This window comes from Leuciscus leuciscus (assembly GCF_965113295.1).
Source record: "Leuciscus leuciscus genome assembly, chromosome: 19".
Lineage (NCBI taxonomy): Eukaryota > Metazoa > Chordata > Actinopteri > Cypriniformes > Leuciscidae > Leuciscus > Leuciscus leuciscus.
The window spans coordinates 28,537,748-28,559,627 of NC_138743.1; the positions used below are offsets into that span (position 1 = coordinate 28,537,748).

At 37.6% G+C, this 21,880-nt stretch overlaps 1 protein-coding gene across 2 annotated transcripts; it reads right to left on the reverse strand.

Moving 5' to 3' along the window:
• Positions 1-673: 673 nt before the first annotated feature.
• Positions 674-21,411, reverse strand: map3k7 (mitogen-activated protein kinase kinase kinase 7). 2 transcript variants are annotated; one of them, XM_082146643.1, is made up of 17 exons: positions 20,633-21,411; positions 20,130-20,240; positions 19,930-19,995; positions 19,753-19,798; positions 19,012-19,150; positions 17,403-17,531; positions 15,593-15,717; positions 15,360-15,490; positions 15,170-15,251; positions 14,455-14,561; positions 14,218-14,368; positions 13,506-13,586; positions 8,217-8,284; positions 7,424-7,487; positions 6,115-6,176; positions 5,599-5,714; positions 674-2,631 (listed from the first exon to the last, which is right to left on the reverse strand). In XM_082146643.1, exons 1-17 carry the CDS (start codon positions 20,717-20,719, stop codon positions 2,451-2,453), a joined length of 1,746 nt encoding a protein of 581 aa, XP_082002769.1. In that variant the 5' UTR covers positions 20,720-21,411; the 3' UTR covers positions 674-2,450. The 2 variants fall into 2 exon arrangements, with proteins under 2 accessions (XP_082002769.1, XP_082002770.1); XM_082146644.1 differs by lacking the exon at positions 13,506-13,586 and having other exon boundaries at positions 20,633-21,408.
• Positions 21,412-21,880: the final 469 nt, after the last annotated feature.

Here is a 21,880-nt window from a genome sequence, read left to right on the forward strand (position 1 = left end):
ACTTTTTCTATGTGAAATTATATAATTTAACAACATCATGATGACAATGTAACTAACGCAAAACTGAATCTAAAAATTCAGTTTTACAATTTTACAATTCTGCAAATTGGCCGCATTCACATTTTTTAGGGAAATTTAAAAGAAAAATTCGTTTTTACAACTGACACTTAATTTGTTTTAAATAATTGTATCCTGCCGTACTTAATATAAATGCTCCAATGAAGTTTTTACTCTTATTTAATATACAGTTTATTCTAATGTACACTATGAATTCATATAAACACTATAATCACATTGGTTTAAAGTAGGATACACAAAGAAACAAGAACACTGAAGTCATGATTAAATATGCGTTACAATATTATATGTAGGCTTACAATACTAAATGCTTTTAAAGCAAATGCAGTGAGCATATTCAGTCACCGCAGAACACCAGCCTTATTAATTAATAATATTAAATAAGATGGCAGATGTTCATTTGTTATGGTTATATTGTATATATATTTTTTATTTTCATGTATATATTTTTTTATAAATGTAATTTATTACGAAAAAAGAAAAGTAAAAAGGTTTTGAATTAAGAATGTTTGCGAACAACATTCTGTTTAAAAAAAAAACAAAAACAAAAAAACTGCTGGACTGAAGAGCAGAGACAGCACAGACAGTCTGAAGCTTGATGTTTACCTGTTCGATTTATTTCAAGATGCGACCTTCACCTGTGTATTCCCGTTCCCAACAGCTTAAGAAATCAGACATCTTATTTACAGCACATAGTACAGAAACTCATCATTGAACTCGGAAAAAAAATTATAATAATACACCACTTTACTGTTGAACAAAAAGATTAGCAGAAACTCACTTAAAGATCTTGAACATCCAAATGTGTCTTTACCCTGCTCAAGATTTCCTCGGTATATTCGTAATCAGTGATAACCAGTCGGGACTGTGCAAAAACCTGGGTGGAGGGTGTGTTGGGGCCAACGAAGTAAACAAAGTGTGATATCTAAAAGGAATTCATGCTATGTAACAATACGGCTGCTTTCTCTTTCAAAATCTTAAATTAAGTACAGGGATGGAAAACTAGTGGTAAGAACAAGGAACCTAACTAAAGAGAACCAGAGTGTGTTGACTGCCCTCATCGTGATTTCATGATTTCTGCAGCATATTGACAAGATCATACGGACCATCAGATTTCAGGTTGCATTCGCAAGCCTTTTAAAACTCTCATTCATGTTTCTAAACTCATAATTGCATTAAATCACGGCATGTGTGAGCGGTCTCATTGCCAAACAGTCAAGTAAAACGCAAACAATTCAACTCTAAGGCATCATGTGAACTAAAAATACATAAATCAAGCTCAGAGAAAGAGCGTCTTTCCCACACTTACAACAAAAACTATGAAGCGGATCTCTGAAAACCCTGGATAAATTACCATACAAAGTTAGATAAAGATACACAACAGAGCAAAGAAACAAGAATACTGTAGTCATGATTAAAATGTTTGTACTCACAATCACATACACTCAAGTCCATTTGTTTCGGTCTCTTTTAGAGCGATGATTTGAGCGCTATGTTAAAGGAAGCGGATTACAAACAGCATTTTTCTTGTGAGGCCGCACATACACAGAGATCGACCCGTGTTTGTCCATAAACACAAGGTCAACATGCAAGGCATATGTAAAATACATCCCCCGATTTCAAATCAATACATTATAACACTTTTTAGGGCTGACAATTAAAAAAAAAGAGGGAACATCTGTAGCACTTTTTTTGCATAATTAGGGTTAAAATGAAAAAGTACACAAAGTGAATGCAACAAAATAAAAACCTAAATTTTAAAATAATAAAATTAGCCACTTTGCTTTCACATTCTTAAGGACCGACACCTAATCGAGAGGAATTAGGCAAACCCCACAGAGAATTCTGGGATGGTTAGAGGAAGAAGAAAAAAAAAAAGAAAGTGACATTCCAAGAGATCTCATTTGTTCCTTTTACATCCTCTCTTTAAAATCCCTGGGATAAGATGCCGGGTTCCCAAAACGTGTTTGCAGACACACTCTGTTTGCTGGCTAGTTTAGACTTGATTTGTGAAGAACTGTCTGCATGTATCACGGCCAGCAGTTGCGGGCTTTAATCGTGTCCCTGCTATTGCATATCCTGCCGCAGACTCACGGGTAACATGCAACGCAGCATGCTTGTGCAGTTGAGCGCAGGGTCTCAGAACCGTTTGCATGGGGCGGAAATGGCCCATGGTCACTGTGGAGTATAGGTCATACGGTTACCATCTTCAGGTTTTATGGGCACATATGATCATGGGTGGCCGGGGTGGGATGCTTTTAGGCAGAATAAGGGGGTTTCTGGGCCAAACTATAGCTAACCCCAATGTTTGGATCGGGGTGGACGAGATAATGGGGACTGTGATTATACGAGTCAGTCATAATGAAAGGGGTTCATGAGGTGCCCTGTCTCTTTTGCTGCTGCGCTCGGATCAGCTCTAGTTGCTTCTTGCACTGCTGGTAGTAGGTGGACAGACTCTTGTTCTCCTCCAGGAGCTTCTTGTGCTCCTGAGCGAGGCGACATGCGTTCTGCTGATCCTTCTCGTCCTGGTCCAGTTCTGCTATCAGCTCTTTCCTGTAGAGATGAACAACAGACATCAGAGGAGGGAAAATGGAGGGAAAACAAAACAGAGATTTTCAAAAGTACCGGTAGTTTGTAGTCTAGTTTATCTGGTATTGTTGGTTTAGGGCGTTTTCACATTTGGCTCATTTGGAGCATTTGTTTTGGAATCTGGCAAGTTTTGACCCTTAGTTAAGGTTCGTTTTGAAATGTGTAACTAATAGTTTGAATAACAACAGTTATGGACATATTACATTCATGGTTTCCCGCAGCACTTTGGAACTAAGACGGCCACCTAAGCAACACACGCCTGCCGCCTTAACTACGTCGTCAAAAAAAAAGAAAAAAAAAAGTTACATCGCTTTTAAAAAGTTGGTGCTTAAATTTGCGTCAATTCATCCTTCACAGGGAGTTTGATTGACATGCGATCTGAGTCTGACCAATCAAAATCCACCATTTTTGTTCGACAAAGCAGTCAGGAGAGTTAGATTAACGTCGGTGGATTTGACCTTGGCTTTAACTGAGGCAATCTGTCACGACCGTTTAAAGAGCCACAAAACGGTAGGCCTATTTATTGTTTAATTTTCTTTGACTGCCCAAATTTGAAAGTTGAGACTTTGTTTCATATTAAATATTACCTGCTCGGTCCTGTCTGTCTGTCAACGCGTTGTCAGTGTCCTCTATTTTTCACTGCTTGAGAACATGGGTTGAATCCGAAAGTTTAAAAAAAACTAATTAAAAATCTAAATATGACTAAAACTAAATAAATTTTTTAAATAACACTCCAGGTCTCCGCATTTCAAGCCCGAAAGAGAACTCGATACTGACGCGCGTCTTTTCTGTGGGTCGTGTGTGTGTGTGTGTGTGTCTGTGTAATAGGCAGGACTACAGCGCGGTCTGTCTTGTCGCGCTTGAATGGTTTAAAAGCATTCACATTAATAAGAGCGTGATCATACAACGCTATAGTCAACGTGGTGACAGAAAAAAACGGATACTGCGTAATTAATTTAAACGCTTTAAACTTTTTTTTTTTTTTTGCGGTGCCACAGTGGGCAAGTGATGAAACCGGTGTTGCGACTTAACACCGTGTAACACAGGTAACACCGACTATCGTAGCAAGCCTACCGCAAGCCTTCTAATCTTACCTTCTTATACTGTCTATGGATCTTACTCATGCTTTTCATATAATCAACATAGATGAAATAAAAAAATAAAAAAAATTAAAAATAAATATGAAACTAAATCGTTTTCTTTAATGACTGGGCTACAACACATATGCCTATAGGAGAAATTTAATGTTGGAGCGAACACCCCCCCCCCTGTTTTTTTAGTTTTTTTTTTAGGTTATTTTTACCAACCCCGTTTTCTTTTTTTCTTTGTTTAATTAAAAGGATAGTCCAACCAAAGAGTTTCGGCCCTTGACTTCCATTGTATGGTCAAAAATATAATGGAAACCTATGGGAACTGAAACTGTTTGGTACTAACATTCTTCAAAATATCTTCTTTTGTGCTCTGCAGAAGAAAGTCTGTCATAGAGATTTGGAACGACATAACTGAGTAATTTTTGGGTTAACCATCCCTTTAATCACTTCAAAAATTGTTTTTATTACTTTTCAGAAAGACCAAAAACAAATAGCATACATACAACTTACAAACAGAATATAAGTACATTATTTCAACTTTTCCATATTTAAACAATTTTTTTTTAGGTGAATTAAAACATTTATTTACAAATAAGAATTTGAATATTTATAAATATTTAATATATGATATATTTAACTTTTTATATAGAATACATTTTTGCTGTGATATTAGAATTAGTATCAAGTAGTGTTAATTTTGTCAGCTATTTTTTTATTTAGTCTTAGTCCTAGTCCTGTCAAATGTACTTTTTAGTTTTTATATTTAGTCAACCATGTCCTGTTTTTTTTTTTTTTTTTTTTTTAACTAAATGTCTGGCCATTTTAGTCTAGTTTTAGTCAATGAAAACTTCACATTTTAAACTGCATAATGGTTAAACTGATAACGATTATTTTGCTCAAAATTATCACTATAATTGTTGTTTTATAAGAATTTTATTTTTACATTTCATCAGATTTATTGCACTTTCACCAATAAGCACACATCAAGAGAGTCAACTGATTCGCATGGTTTATTTTACCTTATCTAGTTTCTTGATTTATTATAAGCTTGGTTTTACCAGTTTTATATAAACTGGTAAAACAAGGAACTTCTTGAAAAATTAAATCCATTCCAATAATTCCAAAATCAACAGCAAAAAAAGACTATTGTAGTACAGAGGTTGGTAAGTGAATGTTTCTGCAAACAATATAGTCGAGATCCATGTTTGGATTTATTACAGTTTATCACTGAGAAGGTTTGATCGCATATTTAGTCGCAGTAAACGTAAAAGCGATTTTGGTTTTTGAAGTTTTTTTTTTTTTAAATATACAGTCACAGTTATTGTTAAATTACCTAATTGTCGTCTCATCTTAGCCATGATGAAAAAGCTCGTCAACAAACATTTTTCATCATAGATTTCAAGGATTGTAAAATGTCAATTTGATGGTATGGAAACCCTCGTGTTATTTTAGTATTATTTATATTATTTACTATTATAGTTTATATTAAAATTTTGAATGAGCTTTTAATTTTAGTATTTTCAATTTTCATTTTCATGTTTCATTTTTAGTCATTTTGTCATGTGCTTTTGTCATTTCATTAGTTTTTCATATTACCATTTCTTTTTCATTTCTGTTCAGTTTTAGTCTTTCTTTCTAATTAATGATATTAGAGCGTCAACTTTAACCTATTTCAGTTAGATGCCAAGGCAAAATTTCTAATTGTCGTTAGTTTACATTTCCATCTAATATTTTATTTCAGATTTTATTCAAGCAATAAAGATTAATAAGATAACCCTGAGCCACCCTAGTTCCTAATATTGTACATACTGATGATTTGATTCAGATTCCTCAGACTTACTTCCTCTGTATGAGAAGAGCGATCTCAGTCTGCACCTTCAGGTACTCCTGTGCCATCTTACAGTGCTGCTCAAACACTGCCATTGATTCTTTGGAGTTTGGACAGGGGGCTAGAGGCTGCAGACAAACACAGATTCATTCATCAAATGTCACCTTTTGGCTAATTAATCTGAAATGGAAAAGTGATATTTATACCAGTCGTGGTCTGAACGCCAAAAATATCAAAATGTCTCGCTCTCAATTTGCTGCCATGTATTTATAACTGAATTACACCATATAAATAGCATAAAAAGTCTGGTAAAACTGTAACCCAGACTTGATTTAATTAGAGGGCTGTTTTTACATCTTGCAAACCTTTTCTGAGAGGAGTGATACCACAGCACCCTGGAAACAAAACCATCCACACCACAGATATAGACCAAACAGTTTCCATGCACATGCAGTCATACTTCATGGTATTCAATCATTTCACATTTTCAGCCTATTTTTGGTGGACAGAATCATGTGAAGTGTGTACCTGTAACTGATGGTCCAGGGTCAGGTAGGCCATGGGGATGGAGTTATCTGAACCATTGGTGTCTACAAGAATGAGGAAAATCGTTTTAGTAAACATCCAAAAACCATGAATTGAGGACAGCAGATCTGAACTATTCCATCTGTATTTATTCACTGGTTATTTATATTATTTTGATATGAAGAGTGAAGAAGTCTATGCAGAACAGCAAGTGTTTTTTTTTAGTTTGTTGAGTAATGCTGTTATAGTAAACTGTGGTAATCGGCAGGAAGAGAGTGAGAGTTGAGCAATAAATAGCCCAGTCTCATCTCAGTCCAGGACTGCGACTGTCAGACAGAAAAGCGTCCTAAATCATTGATGCCGCTTACGTAATGTCTGCAGCTCTGCCTGAGCCGTTTACTGTCACTGATATAGATTTACAAACACACTGAGGACGTGAACTTTGAGGTCAGACTGAGGGAACATCAAGTGTTCAGAAATATAACAAAATGTCACAATCTGCAATGATGTAATTCCAAACATGTACAGGAGGCTCATACAAATTCATCAACTATTATCCCAGCTTATTGGGTTATTATACATTTAGGGTGTACTCACACTAGGCACAGTTGCCTTGTACCGTGTCCTGGCACGATTGTCCCGGCACGATTGTCCCACTCCCCCTGCACTTAACGTTCTGGGCCGGAGCACGCTTACATCATTTACGATGCAACTTTTTGTTTTGAAGAAAACAGAAAGAAAAGCTCTTTCGCTAATAGACTGCCTAATAGATTTATAATTTATGCTGTGCAGCGATTTTAACTTGATTGTGCTGCACGTATCAGAAGATTATTACGGAGGCCGCTGACGTTGATGGAGGAATTTACAGCTTTACTCGCAAACTACAATTCCTGTTCAATAATAAGGTGAGAACCAAACCCGTTATAAACCTAAATATACTCGATTTAATTAAATTAAATGAAAAGTGTACTGTCCAAATAGCAACAGAAGATGTTTGCTGTCGTAATGACAACAGCAGCACACACAAGAGTAGCTGTTCCGTGCTCCGGCACGGTTAGCGATCACACTACATGCGCACCAGGCCCGAGCCCAACTGAACCATGCCCACCATGCCAGATCCCACTTCTTCCAAGTAGGCCAGGGACGGTTCAGCGAACCGCATCTGGGCACGATATGATCACACTAATCAAACGTGCTCGGGCACGGTTCAGATCGCCTAGTGTGAGAACACCCTTATACAATTGTGTGTGTGCATTTAAACCGGTAAATTCTTACAGGAACTCGTGTGTGATGGTTAGAAGGAAAACTTTACCTGTCCTGTCTGGCGTAATCATCCTTACACTGGGGCTGGATGATCTGCTGTTGTTTCTGCTATCCTGTGATTGGTCAAACAATATGCCAATTATAAACTTGATGATAAAAGCTCAATTTTGGAATACTGTGGATTCCAAAATGCTGTTTTTGCACCCATCAAGAGCACTGCAGGAAGGAGATGCTACAGTTCCTCTCATAAATGGAAAGTATTACCTTAATATTACCTATAACCTCACCTTAAAGAAAATATATAGCCGTTTACAATTACGTGATCATGAGTGCAACATCCTTACAAATCCTTTATGAACCCTGAGGTCATTTCTTGAAGATCATACCTGGAATTTAATTGCTCTCACACACCCAGGGATATTTGGCAAAAATATTAAAAGCTACAAAACCATTCAAAAGTTTGGGGTCAGAGTTTGCCGTTTATTCAGCAAGGTTGCATTGAAATGATTAAAAGTGATCAAATAATGTGATTAAAGATTTCTATTTTCTAACTTTCTATTTATCAAATAATTCTGGGGGGAAAAAGCCAGGTGCTGAATAAACTTTTGGTTGAATCTAGACCCACAACACCTCAGTTTCCTATTATAAAACAGATCTTATGCCCTCTTTATTTTATTTGATAAACTATTGTGTCCTCCCAGTACATAAGATGCGAGAGCTCTTATTTCACATATTTTTGTTACTTGTATAAAATGCAATTGTGAATACTGTTTGTCGCACCTAAAGTCTTCCCAGTTCCTTACACATCGCACCACTGAAAGTCTGAAATTGAAGCATCTTACCTGACTGGACTCCGTACCAATGGCAGGAAGATCCTGCACTGATCTGCGTCTATGAGGCTCACAGGTCGCTGCAAAAAGAGACGAGACATAGAGAAAGGAGAGAAAAGAGGAATCTGATAAGTCTTATTGGTAGTGCATGAGCTCTCGTCCAACGGCTGGAGCAAGAGGGTTGTGACACCCAGACAGCTGCACTGATTAAATCCCCAACTCACTACCATGACAGCATCTCCTCTAACGTGGCCGTCACGTGACCAAACCCCTCGCGAGGCCATCGCAACTCACACACACTACACCAAAAACAGTAGACCACACCTATAGAATAACACAGGCAGCTTGGCCTGCATTGATTGGACAGCTCCTATCATGGTTTGATGAATGTTTTTTTGATTTTGGGAGTTGATTAGTGTGTATTTATGGAAAATGAAGCAGCAATGATGATAGGAGCTGTACTCTATTAAAAGACAACACAAGTTTACTAAAGAAAGCCTATTCACAAACACTCACACAAATCACTTTATAGACAGACTATAACTCAGGTAAAGCATCTAGAATAGCACCTGCAGAAATTAAAAGCAACCATTACCGACCGACTGGGACTTACTATATACTATATGTTACTATACATGATGCAAATGATTAGTTGGAATATTCCAGGTTAATACAAATTAAGCTCTATGAACTTTATCTGTGTCAGACAATAGAAAAAATACACTTGTCTTAAAAGTCTGTAATGAAATAATAAAGCAAATAAAATGTAAATTAGAAACGGTTCACTGTTTTTGAAAGTACAGTCTAACAATTTAACTGAACAGGTGTGACAGAATTGCTAACTACCCTGTGGTCTATGCGAAGTCGCATTCAATATTTTGCCTCATGTTATGCCTAACTAAAAAAGTAAACCTGATTATTCCTCTGAGGATATATGGAAGGAATGTGACAAAACTATTCGTAAAGCAAAACTCCAAACAAAGCAGTTATGTTGGTAACATATAACCATTTAGACAAGTAGCCCTACCTCAATTTGACTTAAATTCATGCAAGTGCTTTCAAATAAATAAATAAAAGTAAACGAATACATTAATTTAAAAAATAAAAAAGGCTGCCAGCTTCTATTGTACGTTTATCACTGTAAATGCATTTTAAAACCTGAAGGACGAGTCAAAATTATTGTCTGTAGTCATCAGCTGCATGCCACAGATACTGTTCATAGATCTTAATTTGCATTTAATAAATAATATTCCTTCAATGTCTATGTAATCTCTCTTATACCACGAAATCAGCCCATTCAAGCAAACAGTGAAAAAAAAAAAAGTTACAACAAAAACAGTACCAAAAAACAATAATAATACTCTGATGAATATGGCCCTAACTCTTTTTATTAATAATGATAGTTACTGATGAAGTCAATTCCATGTCAAAATGATTATGAGAATAATAAAAAATGATTGACAGGCTAACAGCATGCATGCAGGAGGGATACAATTCAAATGCCAATCAGATTTTCTCATTGTTACACCAAATTAATAACCTCTTCATCATGCAACTCCTGCTTTTAACTTTTTTTTCCCACTCCGCAATCCTTGAATGTCTCCATTTCCTTCAGCATTATTAGGGATGATGATAATAATAGCGATGACCCTAAATGTGGAGGAGATTTATCGCAACCACTGAATTAATGAACAAGTTAATGAACTTGTGTGTATGGAGGAGGGAAGATCAAAGGGCTGAGCATTTGGCGACATCCTTTCTGCAGGCGAAACAAGGACGAGCACGAGCTAGTGTACGACCACTGAGAGAGAGAAAGAGGGAGAGACACACAAACACACATGCTGGCAGATCTTCTTTCACCTGCTATAAAGCCAAACAGGAAGACTGAGGGATGGCATATCAATCCACATCCCCATCCACCACGCATGCTTTAAATCACTGCTTACGGGAGTTTCTTGATTATTTTTTAAACAGAAAATACAAAAGGTGCCTCTAATGGTCAGAGGCAGATATGAGGATGGGGTGTGAAAATCATTGCTTGCAGGACACCATAATCAAAAAAGCAAAGAGAGATGAGCAAGAGAGAGAAAGAAGAGATTGTAATGGGTGTTACTCCAGGATCACTAACCACCGTCAAATCTGACACAACATTTTTTTGGTGGGGGTTAAACTAGCTGAAAATATAACCTGGAAATAAGATTAATAAACTGACTGACTCTGGATTTAAAATAGGGACAAAGTGAATCAAACGCCAATCAAATAATCATCTAGAGCAGGGGTCACCAACCTTTTTTATGCAAGTCATTTAAGTTGTTCATTAATGGACTATTTCCCAGCATTCACCACAGCATGAACAAATCAAGCTACACTTCCTGACCAATGAATTTATTTGATTTTTCTAGTCATTCTAGTCTAGTCTATTATGTTTTAATTTTGAACCAAGAATAACTATAGAAATTTCCTTGCCCTTTTAAATTTCCATTATTTTTCCTGACACTTCTGAATGTTTCTGATATTTTCAGCTTATCTAGGACCATGAGAACCTCTACTGCACGTCTTGTTTTGATAACTTAAGGTACATTATGCAACTTTCTCTTTTTCAAAATGAATACAATTTTAATAATGAGTCAATAAATCAATCCTTCTTCTAAAACGGGCTATAAACAACAAGACCAAGCGGGATGGTTTTCACAGGAAATTGCGAATGTCACCCGCCATATCCATAAATAGAGAAAAGTTGCTCCGGCCACTTTGATGCATGTATGGTGTAGGAGTGGCATAGGTTAGTTGTCACTAAAACACAGAACAGAAGAGAGTCTTCTGGCGAAAGCGATGCGGAGATGACATTTTTATTACTCAACAGGTGAGTGAGGTATTTTATTAAACAGAGTTTAAACAGAGTTCATAGTAAAACATTATCTATATTGTGAAGAGTCATTTCATTATGGTGGAATTTATTTTCAAGGAAGTACTGCGTCTATTAATAGGTATAGTTACAGTTAGCTTGAGATTCTTTCCACCTAAACTGGTCATATTTCTTAAGCCTATTAGTAGGGGTGTGACGATAACCGCATCACCGCAATATCGCGTTAATGAGATGCCTACCGCGGTGTGAGATCATCACCGCACTTTTTTTTTTTTTTTTTGAAAGTTACAGGAGTGCATATATGGTGTGTGATATGAACTATAAACACATTAATATTTGCTTATAATTTACTGTATTCTCCGAGTCCCATGTTCAAGTGCTTCTGGAGAAAAAAAAAAACGCTTCCTGCACAAGGGAGGGACAGTCCGTTAAACATATGGGGGATTTATTTGTTTGTGTGTTTCTGATTATTATTAATTAACTGCTAGGTTTCAGTACTTGTGATGTTTACAGATAATGTTCAATTAAATACAAACAAACACAGGCATAAAAGACAAGCATAACGTAAACAGTTGGAGTTAGATTTTAATTGCAAGTAGCGATCTCTCTTATGTGGTAGCCTAGGCAATAACAGTTGACGGCGCTAGCCGAATGACATTATTCAAAAAATAGCCACGAATCTAGTGTCTAAGCCAAATACTGTGTCGCCTTTGAGGCAGGTGACAATTAAGGGGAATCCGGTGAATTTGGACAAGGCAATATGCCGTATTTGTCGCACAAAAGTATCTGTCTCGCGAGGAAATACCACTAACTTAAGACCACATCTTAGAAAAATTAACCATCCTGTGGCGTTTGCTGGACTTAAGTGCAGCAGACCTACCTTAGGTCGGCGACACTGGCTGCGTGGCGTGTCCGTTTTTATTTCGGCTCCCATGTTAACAGGTTAGAGCTTGCACACTGTGTGCCTGCGTGAGACGCGCGTCTCAGTTGCGGCACGAGCCGCGCGGAAAAAAGCGTGCATGCTAGAAATAGAACCGACGCCTATTTTTCACGCAAGCCTGTTGGAAGCGTTTCCTGGCAAAATAGAATAGGAAAAAAATGTTTGTATGTCATTTTGACATGAATACATATTAATAAATTACATTTTGATGTTTGAAAGTTTAGGTTTTGACATAAATGCAGATATAAATGTAATTAAAAAAAAATATGATCGATTTTCAAATATTGCACCTGTCAATAGAGAACGAAATATTCTGTAGCCTATTTTGCCATCAATACTGCCGACGCTGTCTTTGCTGTTATATATTTATGTTTAACATTAAGTATAGGCCTTCCACAACTCTCTCCCCATATGTCTAATATATCACCAATGAGGCTTATATGTCACCTAGCAGCAGCAGCGCTGTTTCTGGTGTGCAAAGACATAAAAAAGCCACGCAGCTGACACGCAACAGAAACGCCACACTCACACCACGCAGCCAGTGTGTCGCCGGCCTTAATTAATAGTTAATTATTAATATTTACAATTTAATATAAATGTTAATTTGTTTATTTGTTAATAAAGAATACTGATTTATGTTATTCATTTCCATTGTCATTTACAAGCTACATGCGTTCTTGATCGCGTCTGCAGTGTGTGACGCGGCCGCGGGTGTTTTTTTTTATTTATTTTTTATTTTATTTTTTGTGGGGGGGTGGGTGGGGGGTCGGTTAACCGCCAAACCGCGAGATTTGTTGCATCTTTACCGCGGTAAGAAAAAATCCCATACCGTCACAGCCCTACCTATTAGTGAATGTTTTAAAAGCAGTGGGATACACACTCATCAGCACAGTCACGCAGAGCCGAAGCACAACCAAAACAAAGCTCTTCTGCAAAATGAATGCAGTTGTTTAACCACGAGACGGCCAAAAGCTACATGGTGTACCTTTAAAGTGCACCTCTTCTTCTCTAAATTATGTGATTTTGAGTGTCACCATCATGTTTTGTGTGGCATGTTTAGAATCATGCATTTAAAACACTGCTCCCTGTAAATCTCATTAATACTAAAGTATTATTAAGGGCAAAAAAAAATTACCATATAAATTAAATCAATTACTTTATATAAATGATTAATTAATTCACTGGATAGCAAACTTGTACGATTTGTCTAATGGATCTTTGTGGTTCACCTGGAGAATATGGCTTAAATACGGTTCATAACTAACCACAAGGTTACGACCCCTGGTCAAGAGTACAATCCACAGCACAAATGCACGTGTACAGAAAATGTTCAGATGAGGATCTTACATTGTTCTTCTACTCTCCTTAAAATGAAGGTCAGGCTGACGGGGGATATATGACATTCAGGAGTAACAACCAATGCGTGCTTGTGCGTCACAGTGACGCCCTTCTCTGATTAGGAGCTGTTTGCTGGGAGCGCCTGGACTCCCGGTACCTGTGATGATGATCTTGGGAATGTCCAGAATGGTGCCATGTGATGCCGTTTTACGGTGACCTCGCTTATATTGTGGACGTGCTGCAAAAACACACATACAGACACGCGCATGTAGCGACGAACACAGGCATGCAGACAATGTGTGTACTGAGACAGAGACAGAGAGAAAGAGTGTGGTGCAGACATCAAAGCAGACTGGGTAAGGGACGTCACTCCAATCTTCTGCTACATTAAGACATACATGCAACATATATACACACACATACAGACAGACATACATCCGTGCAGTGGCAGGAAGCCTGATGAACTAGTGACTGCAGAAGGACAGACCAAAGGAGGGATGGAGATGCCATGCAGCTCTTTGTGTCTGATGTGTGTTTGGGCGCACTGACTGAGGTCAGCGGTACACTGGGTACTAGTGTACACACTATTCAGCCAGTGCAAGTACAGAAAAGTGAGGTCAATGTCTATAAAAGGGACATTGTTAGTGGTGTATATTCTTTGTTAACATATCAACCTGAGGAGAAAATTGACAATAGGAATAGGAAAGTGTGGAGTTTACAAATATATCAATATGTGTCTACTGCAAGAGAGAAAAAACCTCAATGTTAAATAAGATCAAATGATGTATAAACTGTAAAATGTCATTGTATCGCAAGGAATTTCTGGGAAGGTATGAAACTTTATGACAGGTGTTGAGGAAACATGTTACCTGCGGGAGCAAAGGGTAATCTGTGCTCCAGTTCGGAGAGATCGGCACTCATTCGTTTGCTGTCGGATGAAGCCAGACAATGTGACCTGCCAGAAAGACTCTCTACGCTGCTGCCTCTGGAGAGGGGGTGGCCAGGCCTTAAGGGGTCGCCCTGAAACGCACACAAAGACGGATTCCACTTTTGAGCTTTCTTAGAGGACAGTCTTTGTATGGTGGTGTAGATTGTTGATGCGTTACCTTTGGTTTATATGGGAACTTGATGGTGTCGTTGCTGCCAGGGGAGTTGGTGTGCTCCATGTTGATGTCGTTCTTGTTGCTGGTACATGTGTAGTCTAAATATGAGCCTGGATTAAAGAGATATGGCATTCTAATGTGAATAATGAACACATTTCCACATACACTGCTGTTCAAAAGTTTGGCCTCTGTACATTTCTAATGTTTTTGTAAGAAGTCTCTTATACTCACCAAGGCTGCATTTGATCAAAAATACAGTAAAAACTATAATAGTGCGAAATATTATTGCAATTTAAAATATTTAAAATGTAATTCATTCCTGTAATGAAAGTGTTCAGTGTCACACAATCCTTCAGAAATCATTGTAATATGCTGATTTGCTTCTCAAGTAACATTTCTTATTATTATCAGAGTTGAAAACAGTTTAATATTTTTGTGTAAACTGTGCTACTTTTTTTAGGATTCTTTGATAAATAGAAAGTTCAAATGAAAGGCATTTATTTGAAATAGTAAAGGCTTTCACATTGTTAGAAAATATTTCTGTCAGTTTTGATCACTTTAATGCATCCTTGCTGAATAGAAGTAATAATTTCTTTCAAAAAATGTAATATAAACCATTTGTTTCCCATCCACACCATAAGAAAATGATTTGAATAAAATAAAATGAACCAGCCATGAACAAGTATTTATTATTCAAGCCTATTTTGTTATTCTGTACCTGTGCTGGCGGCAGAGTTACTCTGGCCTTCATCTGAATACTGATATGGGTACTGAAGAGGCTCTTCTGATCCTGGGAAATACTAGAGGGGGGAGAGAGGGATCAGACTGAAGAGGCAGCTTTAGACGCAAAATAAGACAGCTAGGAACATTGGAATATTTTGTCAGGCATGCTGGCGGTGTGGCGTTACCCTCATGAGGTGGCTCATAATCTTCACTATCTCCTCCATGGAAGGCCGCTGAGATGGGTCTTTGGACCAGCAACGATTCATCAGACTCTCTATGGGCTTCGGTAAGTTCTTAATGAGAGGTGGTCGTGTGCCTACAGAAAGACAGATGACTGAAACTCCTAATCTTGGACCTAGACGATCTCAGCAGATTCTCATCATGATATGGAGCACAAACAAGCACACATAAAACTCACCGCGGTGCACAGCCCACATGATGCGGAAAGCAGGGCCACCAATTTCATCGAAGGGCTTCCGCCGTGTGATCACCTCCCAGAGAATGATACCCCAACTGAACACGTCACACTTCTCACTGTAGTTACTGCCTGCAACACACACATACAGAGAGTAATCACCTACATGTAACAATTTCCTGAATAAGGTCCACATTCTGGTTATAAGATCCAAAGCTATTGTCACTACAAAACCACAAAATTCTGTGAATGTTTCTGTGAAAGAATTATTATTGTATTATTATTATTATTGTATTAAAGTTTTTATAATACTTAAGTAAGGAATGCCACTGCCATGGACATGTTTACTTGTGAATTACTCTACCATTCAAAGTTTGTTCAAATTAATACTTTTATTCAGCTTGGACACATTCAGTTGCTCAAAGGTGACACGAAAGACATTTATAATGTTACAAAAGATTTCAATTTCAAATAAATGCTGTTCTTTTGAAAATTGTATTCAAAGAATTCTGAAAAAAATTGAGCAGCACAACCGTTATGACAATACTAAAAAAAGATATGTTTCTTGACCAGCAAATCAGTATATTAGAATGATTTCTGAAGGATCATGAGACACTGAAGACTGGGGTAAAGATGCTGAAAATTCAGCTTAGCCATCATTTTAAAATATAATCAAATAAAAAGAACAGTTATGTTAAATTGTACTAATAATTCTCAATACAAACATGTACTACCATTTTACTGTACTTTTGATCAAATAAATGCAGCCTTATTGAGAATAAGAGACTTGAAACAGCACTAAAACACCAATAATAAATGTGGCCCTTTTAAAATAAAAAAATAAAAAATCTTCTAGTATAATTTAAGGATTTTTCAGAAATTATTTTGAATTTTCTGTCCACAACACAAGGTGTGCACCAATACTAAAAGGAAATATTTTATATAGTTTTCTTTTATTGTTAGTTTTGTGTGGTGGATAAACAAATGAAATTTCCTTACTATATATATGACATTTTTATATAATTATAGATGTTTAATACAGTAAAATATAGACCTAAATTAATTTGGTAAATAATTAATTCTTCTACGTTATGGTTGATTTTACGTCGAGCTGCCCAAAATAACAACATCGAAGCAAATAGTACCACACACCATACAAAATGAAAGCTATTTCCCAAAAGTTCATTTTCTGCTGTCCAGGGTTGCAGAGCCTTTATCTTGTCGCTCCTATTTTGAACAGATGAGCTAATTTCCACTCATGCTGCCCTGGAGAGCCTTAATTGCCGCTCTTATTATTCTTAAATTACAGCGCCTCGCACTAGTATGTCTTTACGCTGCCTTGCTCTGGTCTTCTGATAATACTGTTGTCAACGTGGCAAATGAGGAGTGCGGCATATCCTCTGCTGCCAGTGCTAGAGGAGTAATAACATGGGATTTCTGATCCTCCCTAAACAAACAAGATAACAACCTGCTCCTAATTGAGGTTTCCTCCGACCCCCCTGACAGCCACGTGCCCCTGAATGTGTTTGGTAAAATTGAAACCCATTAGCGGTTGATTGCAAACGCATGCATTAAATTATAATGGTTTCATCCATCATATAGAACAGGAGCATCCAGTGACTGGTTTTAGGGAAATATTTGTACGAGGGTTAGTGAAGCCTGAAGCGGCATATGAGAAGACAAGTAATAAGAAAGACTGGTAAAAAGGAGAATCGGAAGTCAGTTTTGATCTTCTGATACAATCAAAAACAAGCCAATGATAAGCCAGTGACTGTTCAAACATGAACAAAAGTTCTTGGAAAGCTCCTGAAACTTGCCTTCAAACACCTCTGGGGCCATCCAGGCTGCGCTTCCCTTGTTGTTAGTCATGTGTGTCTGGATGTCACATGCTGTCCCGAAGTCACAGATCTTCAGTACAGTACCTCCAGCAACCAGAAGCAGACTATGAGGAAAAAAATATACAAAAAAGATTAACAGAGATGTCTCCAAGAAGAAAAACATGTCCCTCATTAGTAATTTGCTTTGAATAACTCATTAAATGTAATTTCATGTGACTAATTAGTTTGAAGCCACAGGAAAATTATTGCTTCATGGCATCACAACAACATGTTCATTCCCGACCCCATCCTGCTAGTGTATGCCAACTTAAAAGATTGTTTTTCGGTTAGTCAGCAAGTAAATTCACAAGGTTTCAGGACAGACAAAAAGCCTTTTTGGTTAAACAGAACATTCACACTACCATTCAAAATGTTGGGGATGTTTATGAAAGTCTCTAATGCTCACAGTAAAACAGCAATATTGTAAAATATTATTACAATTTTAAGTAACTTTTCTATTTTGATATTGTTTTAAATGCAATTTAAATGAATTTTCAGCAACCATTACTCCAGTCTTCAGTGTCATGATTTTTTTAGAAATCATTCTAATATGCAGCTCAAGTTTTTCTTATTTTCATTTATTGTCAATGTTGAATAAAAAAAAAAGTGAATATTTTTCTGGAAACAGTGGTGCATTTTTATCAGGATTCTTTATTGAATAGAAAGTTGAAAAAATATTTTGCAACCTTGTAAATCTCACTTTTGATCAATGCATCCCTGATGAATAAAAGCATTCAGTTCTTTCAAATAATATAATGGTAGTGAATGGTACTTGAATGGCAGAGTACATCTTGAAGGTTGAAGACAAGAGAAAGAAGAAGTGTGTGTGTGCCTTAATACTTAATCAAGAATTCCATCATGAGAACATTAGCAGAGCACATAATTTTAAAATACACTTCAGTTGGCAATATTTTGAGCAGAAATGCAGGTATACACAGATGACAGTTAACCAGTTACCAACTGTGCTTTAGTCCAATTAAACACAGTTAAAGCACTTGTGAACTGTTCATGTGGGTTCAATTTATCAAAAGTTAGTAATAACCCAGTTCTTCCAGAGAACTTCATTCTAGGTGTCTGGGAGAGAAGCCAGCTGACCATTTCCATGGTGTGCTGCCAGGGATTTTTACAAACAGTGCCTCATAAATAACCAGCCCTGGCCTGGACAACACAATACGCTGCCATGTTGTAAGTAATGCAGGGTAAGACTCCGAACATACGTCCTCTGACACATGGACCAGACAGCATTTATGAGCGATGGCAGTCCTGAATGATCCAGTAATGTTTCCACTATCATCAGTCAGAAAACAGTCAGCACATGTATGAGTTTACACCTGGTGTTAATCTCAGGTGATTAGATTGCAAATAGTCAGGCAAGACTCAATGTAACCAGGTACGTTTAAAACCCTTAGCTTTGAATTAAATGGAACTTATATGACAAGGACTAAATTTAACAAGCACATGAATGAGGAGAAAAGGGAATTCTCACGGGGGTTCCAGTGACATGAGGCAAGACAGTGTGATGAGAGAAATGATGGAGGAGCATACTTGGGAGGTTTGAGGTCCCTGTGAATGAGAGCCTTTGGTTTCATTCCGTGGAGATACGAGACCCCCTGAGAACACTGCAGGCACCAGCTCATGGCATGAGATGCAGTGTAGTGAGGGAGAGGCTCTGCACCGTGCAACACTGTCAACACAGAATACAGTCATAAATACAAGCAAACATTTATGAGATATCAATCATTTGCTCACTTGGGAAACAGCTTATGTGCTTGGACAATGACTAGAACTTTAGCACTTGCTACTACCATAGGCCAGGGATAAGGGATACATTTTTAACTATTTTTGAAATGCAAAATTCCATGGAATCAAAGAATGTGTAAAATTGCACTGCAAAAAATACAGCACCAGACAATCTTTTGTGATGCTCTGAGCATGTATGCACATTTGTATATATACACACTGAAGAGTATTTTCCCATTTCTGTAAATTAATTCTACAACAGAACAAAGAAAATATCTGATTTGTCCAAGTACAACAACTGGAGGCAAAGTATTAAAACGACAAATCTAATTTCATTTTATTTAATTCCATTTTAGAACTGCAAACCCAATGCCAGCATTATAAGTCCTTAAAACTTGTAGGCAAAACTTTTAACAAGCCAAAGTGATTTTTCATGCTGCGATTTGGCCTCACACCAGTAGTTTTAAAATAATTAAGTCAAAGATGTTTAGACCAGTGGCCTTTTCAAAAAAGTGTTGCAAAGTAACTTATAATAGAATTACTTACCATTATACAAAGAACCCCCCTCTGCATATTCCATCACCAGACATACCTGCAGTAAGATCATTAAACTTGTTTCTTATCACAGGAACCCCAAAAAAAGGTTGGACCATAGCAACACATCTGAATCAAGTTTCACGATCATGATCAAAATCCACTCAATAGCAACATGTAGAGACTTACAGGGTTACTGCAGGAACCATACAGCTTCACAATGTTGGGATGATTTACACGAGACAACTGGCGAAGCTGGATAGAGAGAATGGAGAAGATGGCTTTTTAAAATAAATTAGACCAAATGTCTGTTTAATCAGTATATGCACGGTTTATGTTTCCGACCACAGTAGTTACTAACGTGAACAAATTAAACAATATGGCAGTACCTCAACAATGAAGGCATTTCTCTCTGATTCACTTTCTATAGTCTTGATGGCCACATCTCTGCCTTTCCACTTGGCCTTGCACACAACACCAAACGCCCCTCTGCCCACCACCTACAAAACACACATGTACGAGAACATCACAAAGAATGAAGGTACACATTCACAAACTCACAGCACCGCAAAGAGTTCAAACAAACCTAACATACAGGCTAAAACTCAGAAACTGAAACATTACTCAGAACCACATCTAGAACTGTGCAAAAGTGTAACAGTTAAAGACTTATTTCAGTAAAACACACTTTGTACACCTTCAAACACACTGTGGCTTGACAAAAACAATGAAAAACATAAATAATGAAGTTAAAAATAGAGATTAAGTGTAGTGTGATACAATGTCAAGTGTCCTAGTTATAGTACAGCTATCAAGGGAATGTTTGCAGAACATTTCCACACTATTGTCAGCGTGTTTATTAACTTTATCACTTGCGTATCATGTCACTCACCTCTTCCACATCAATATCAGCATATTCTATCTCCTCAAACGGGTACATAGGCGGTGTTTCCAGCATATCGGCGGAGGGCATTGACATCGCTAGCTCGCTAGCCAGCTAATCATTAAAACAAAAACAACTGATTTTACAGTCTTAAAACTTCACAACCGAACCGTTTCAGAATAACAACGGCAGCTGAAGCACCCTTTCCTTCGACGCGGCCTGCATTACACAGATATAGGTGTATGTTAAGTCACTTTAAAAACTTGTTTAGCGGCTAACGAGCTAACCTGAGTGTCAATCTAATCCGTTAGCCAGGCGGCTAATAGGCTCCGAGACAGATTAAAGTATGTCAGACATGCCAAACGACGGGAAATGTTGTCATTCAGATAGGGAATACGCCCTAGGGTCTCTGAGAAGTGCAGTTAAGGGTATCCCATCGACATAAAAGCGCTGGCTGTGTGTGTTAGCGTTAGGCCGCTTGCTGGCTCGCTCTGGTGCGGTCGATGGATCTCCCCTCCGCGCAGCGCTCACTCCACACCGCCGCGGCCGCTCCGCACATCGGCCTCTCTATGTGCCCGAAAATACCGCTCGATAAAACCTGCTTTACGTGTCCCGTTGACCAGGACAAAGCATCCGAGCCATCGGATGCGGGGCTAGAACTTTACAGCTCTCTCCTCCATGGGCTCGTTTGTTTTTCTTGTTTTCTGTGGGGGTTGTTTAAGCTCCAGGAAGTGTGCGCTCTCTTGTATTGTGCCCCCTCTAGTCTATGCCAACTGAAATGTCTCCAAGATTGGAGTCAAGGAAGGCCTGCCAGAATCATTTCCAGTCGTTATAACAGAGGATTCGTCTTGATTTTAATATTTATCTGGGTGTGTATTCCTATAGAGAATAAGAAACGGTTCAGTTTCATTATCCTGATAAGTAGCATCCTTACTGCACCAGGTAACGTCAGTTGCATGGACATCAACCGAAAAGAAATACATGTCATCCTTATTTTTCTCTGAAGAATGAAAAACGGTCATTTTATGTATGAATCTGTTATTTATTAATCAGCATGTTTAAAGATAAATGTCTATGTTTGGGTTCAACTGCTTCCATTTGCTCAAAAAATTTATTTATTTTTCTTTTCCTCTCACTCAATTTGTCAACACTGTCAGGTACTTATTCATAAAATTGGGAGAAATATTTATTATAAATATTGACAAGATTATTAAAAAAATATCTAGAATTCACATCAATTACGGAATGAATTTCCAA

What these genes read in the sequence shown, in the direction of transcription:
- map3k7 (XM_082146643.1), bottom strand. Translation starts at nt 20,719, where the DNA reads ATGTCAATGCCCTCCGCCGATATGCTGGAAACACCGCCTATGTACCCG. An exon ending in TTATGAGCCACCTCATGAGG is followed by an intron (nt 15,252 to 15,359) that starts GTAACGCCACAC and finishes TCCCCCCTCTAG; the next exon opens with TATTTCCCAGGATCAGAAGA. An exon ending in TTGGTACGGAGTCCAGTCAG is followed by an intron (nt 7,488 to 8,216) that starts GTAAGATGCTTC and finishes GACCAATCACAG; the next exon opens with GATAGCAGAAACAACAGCAG.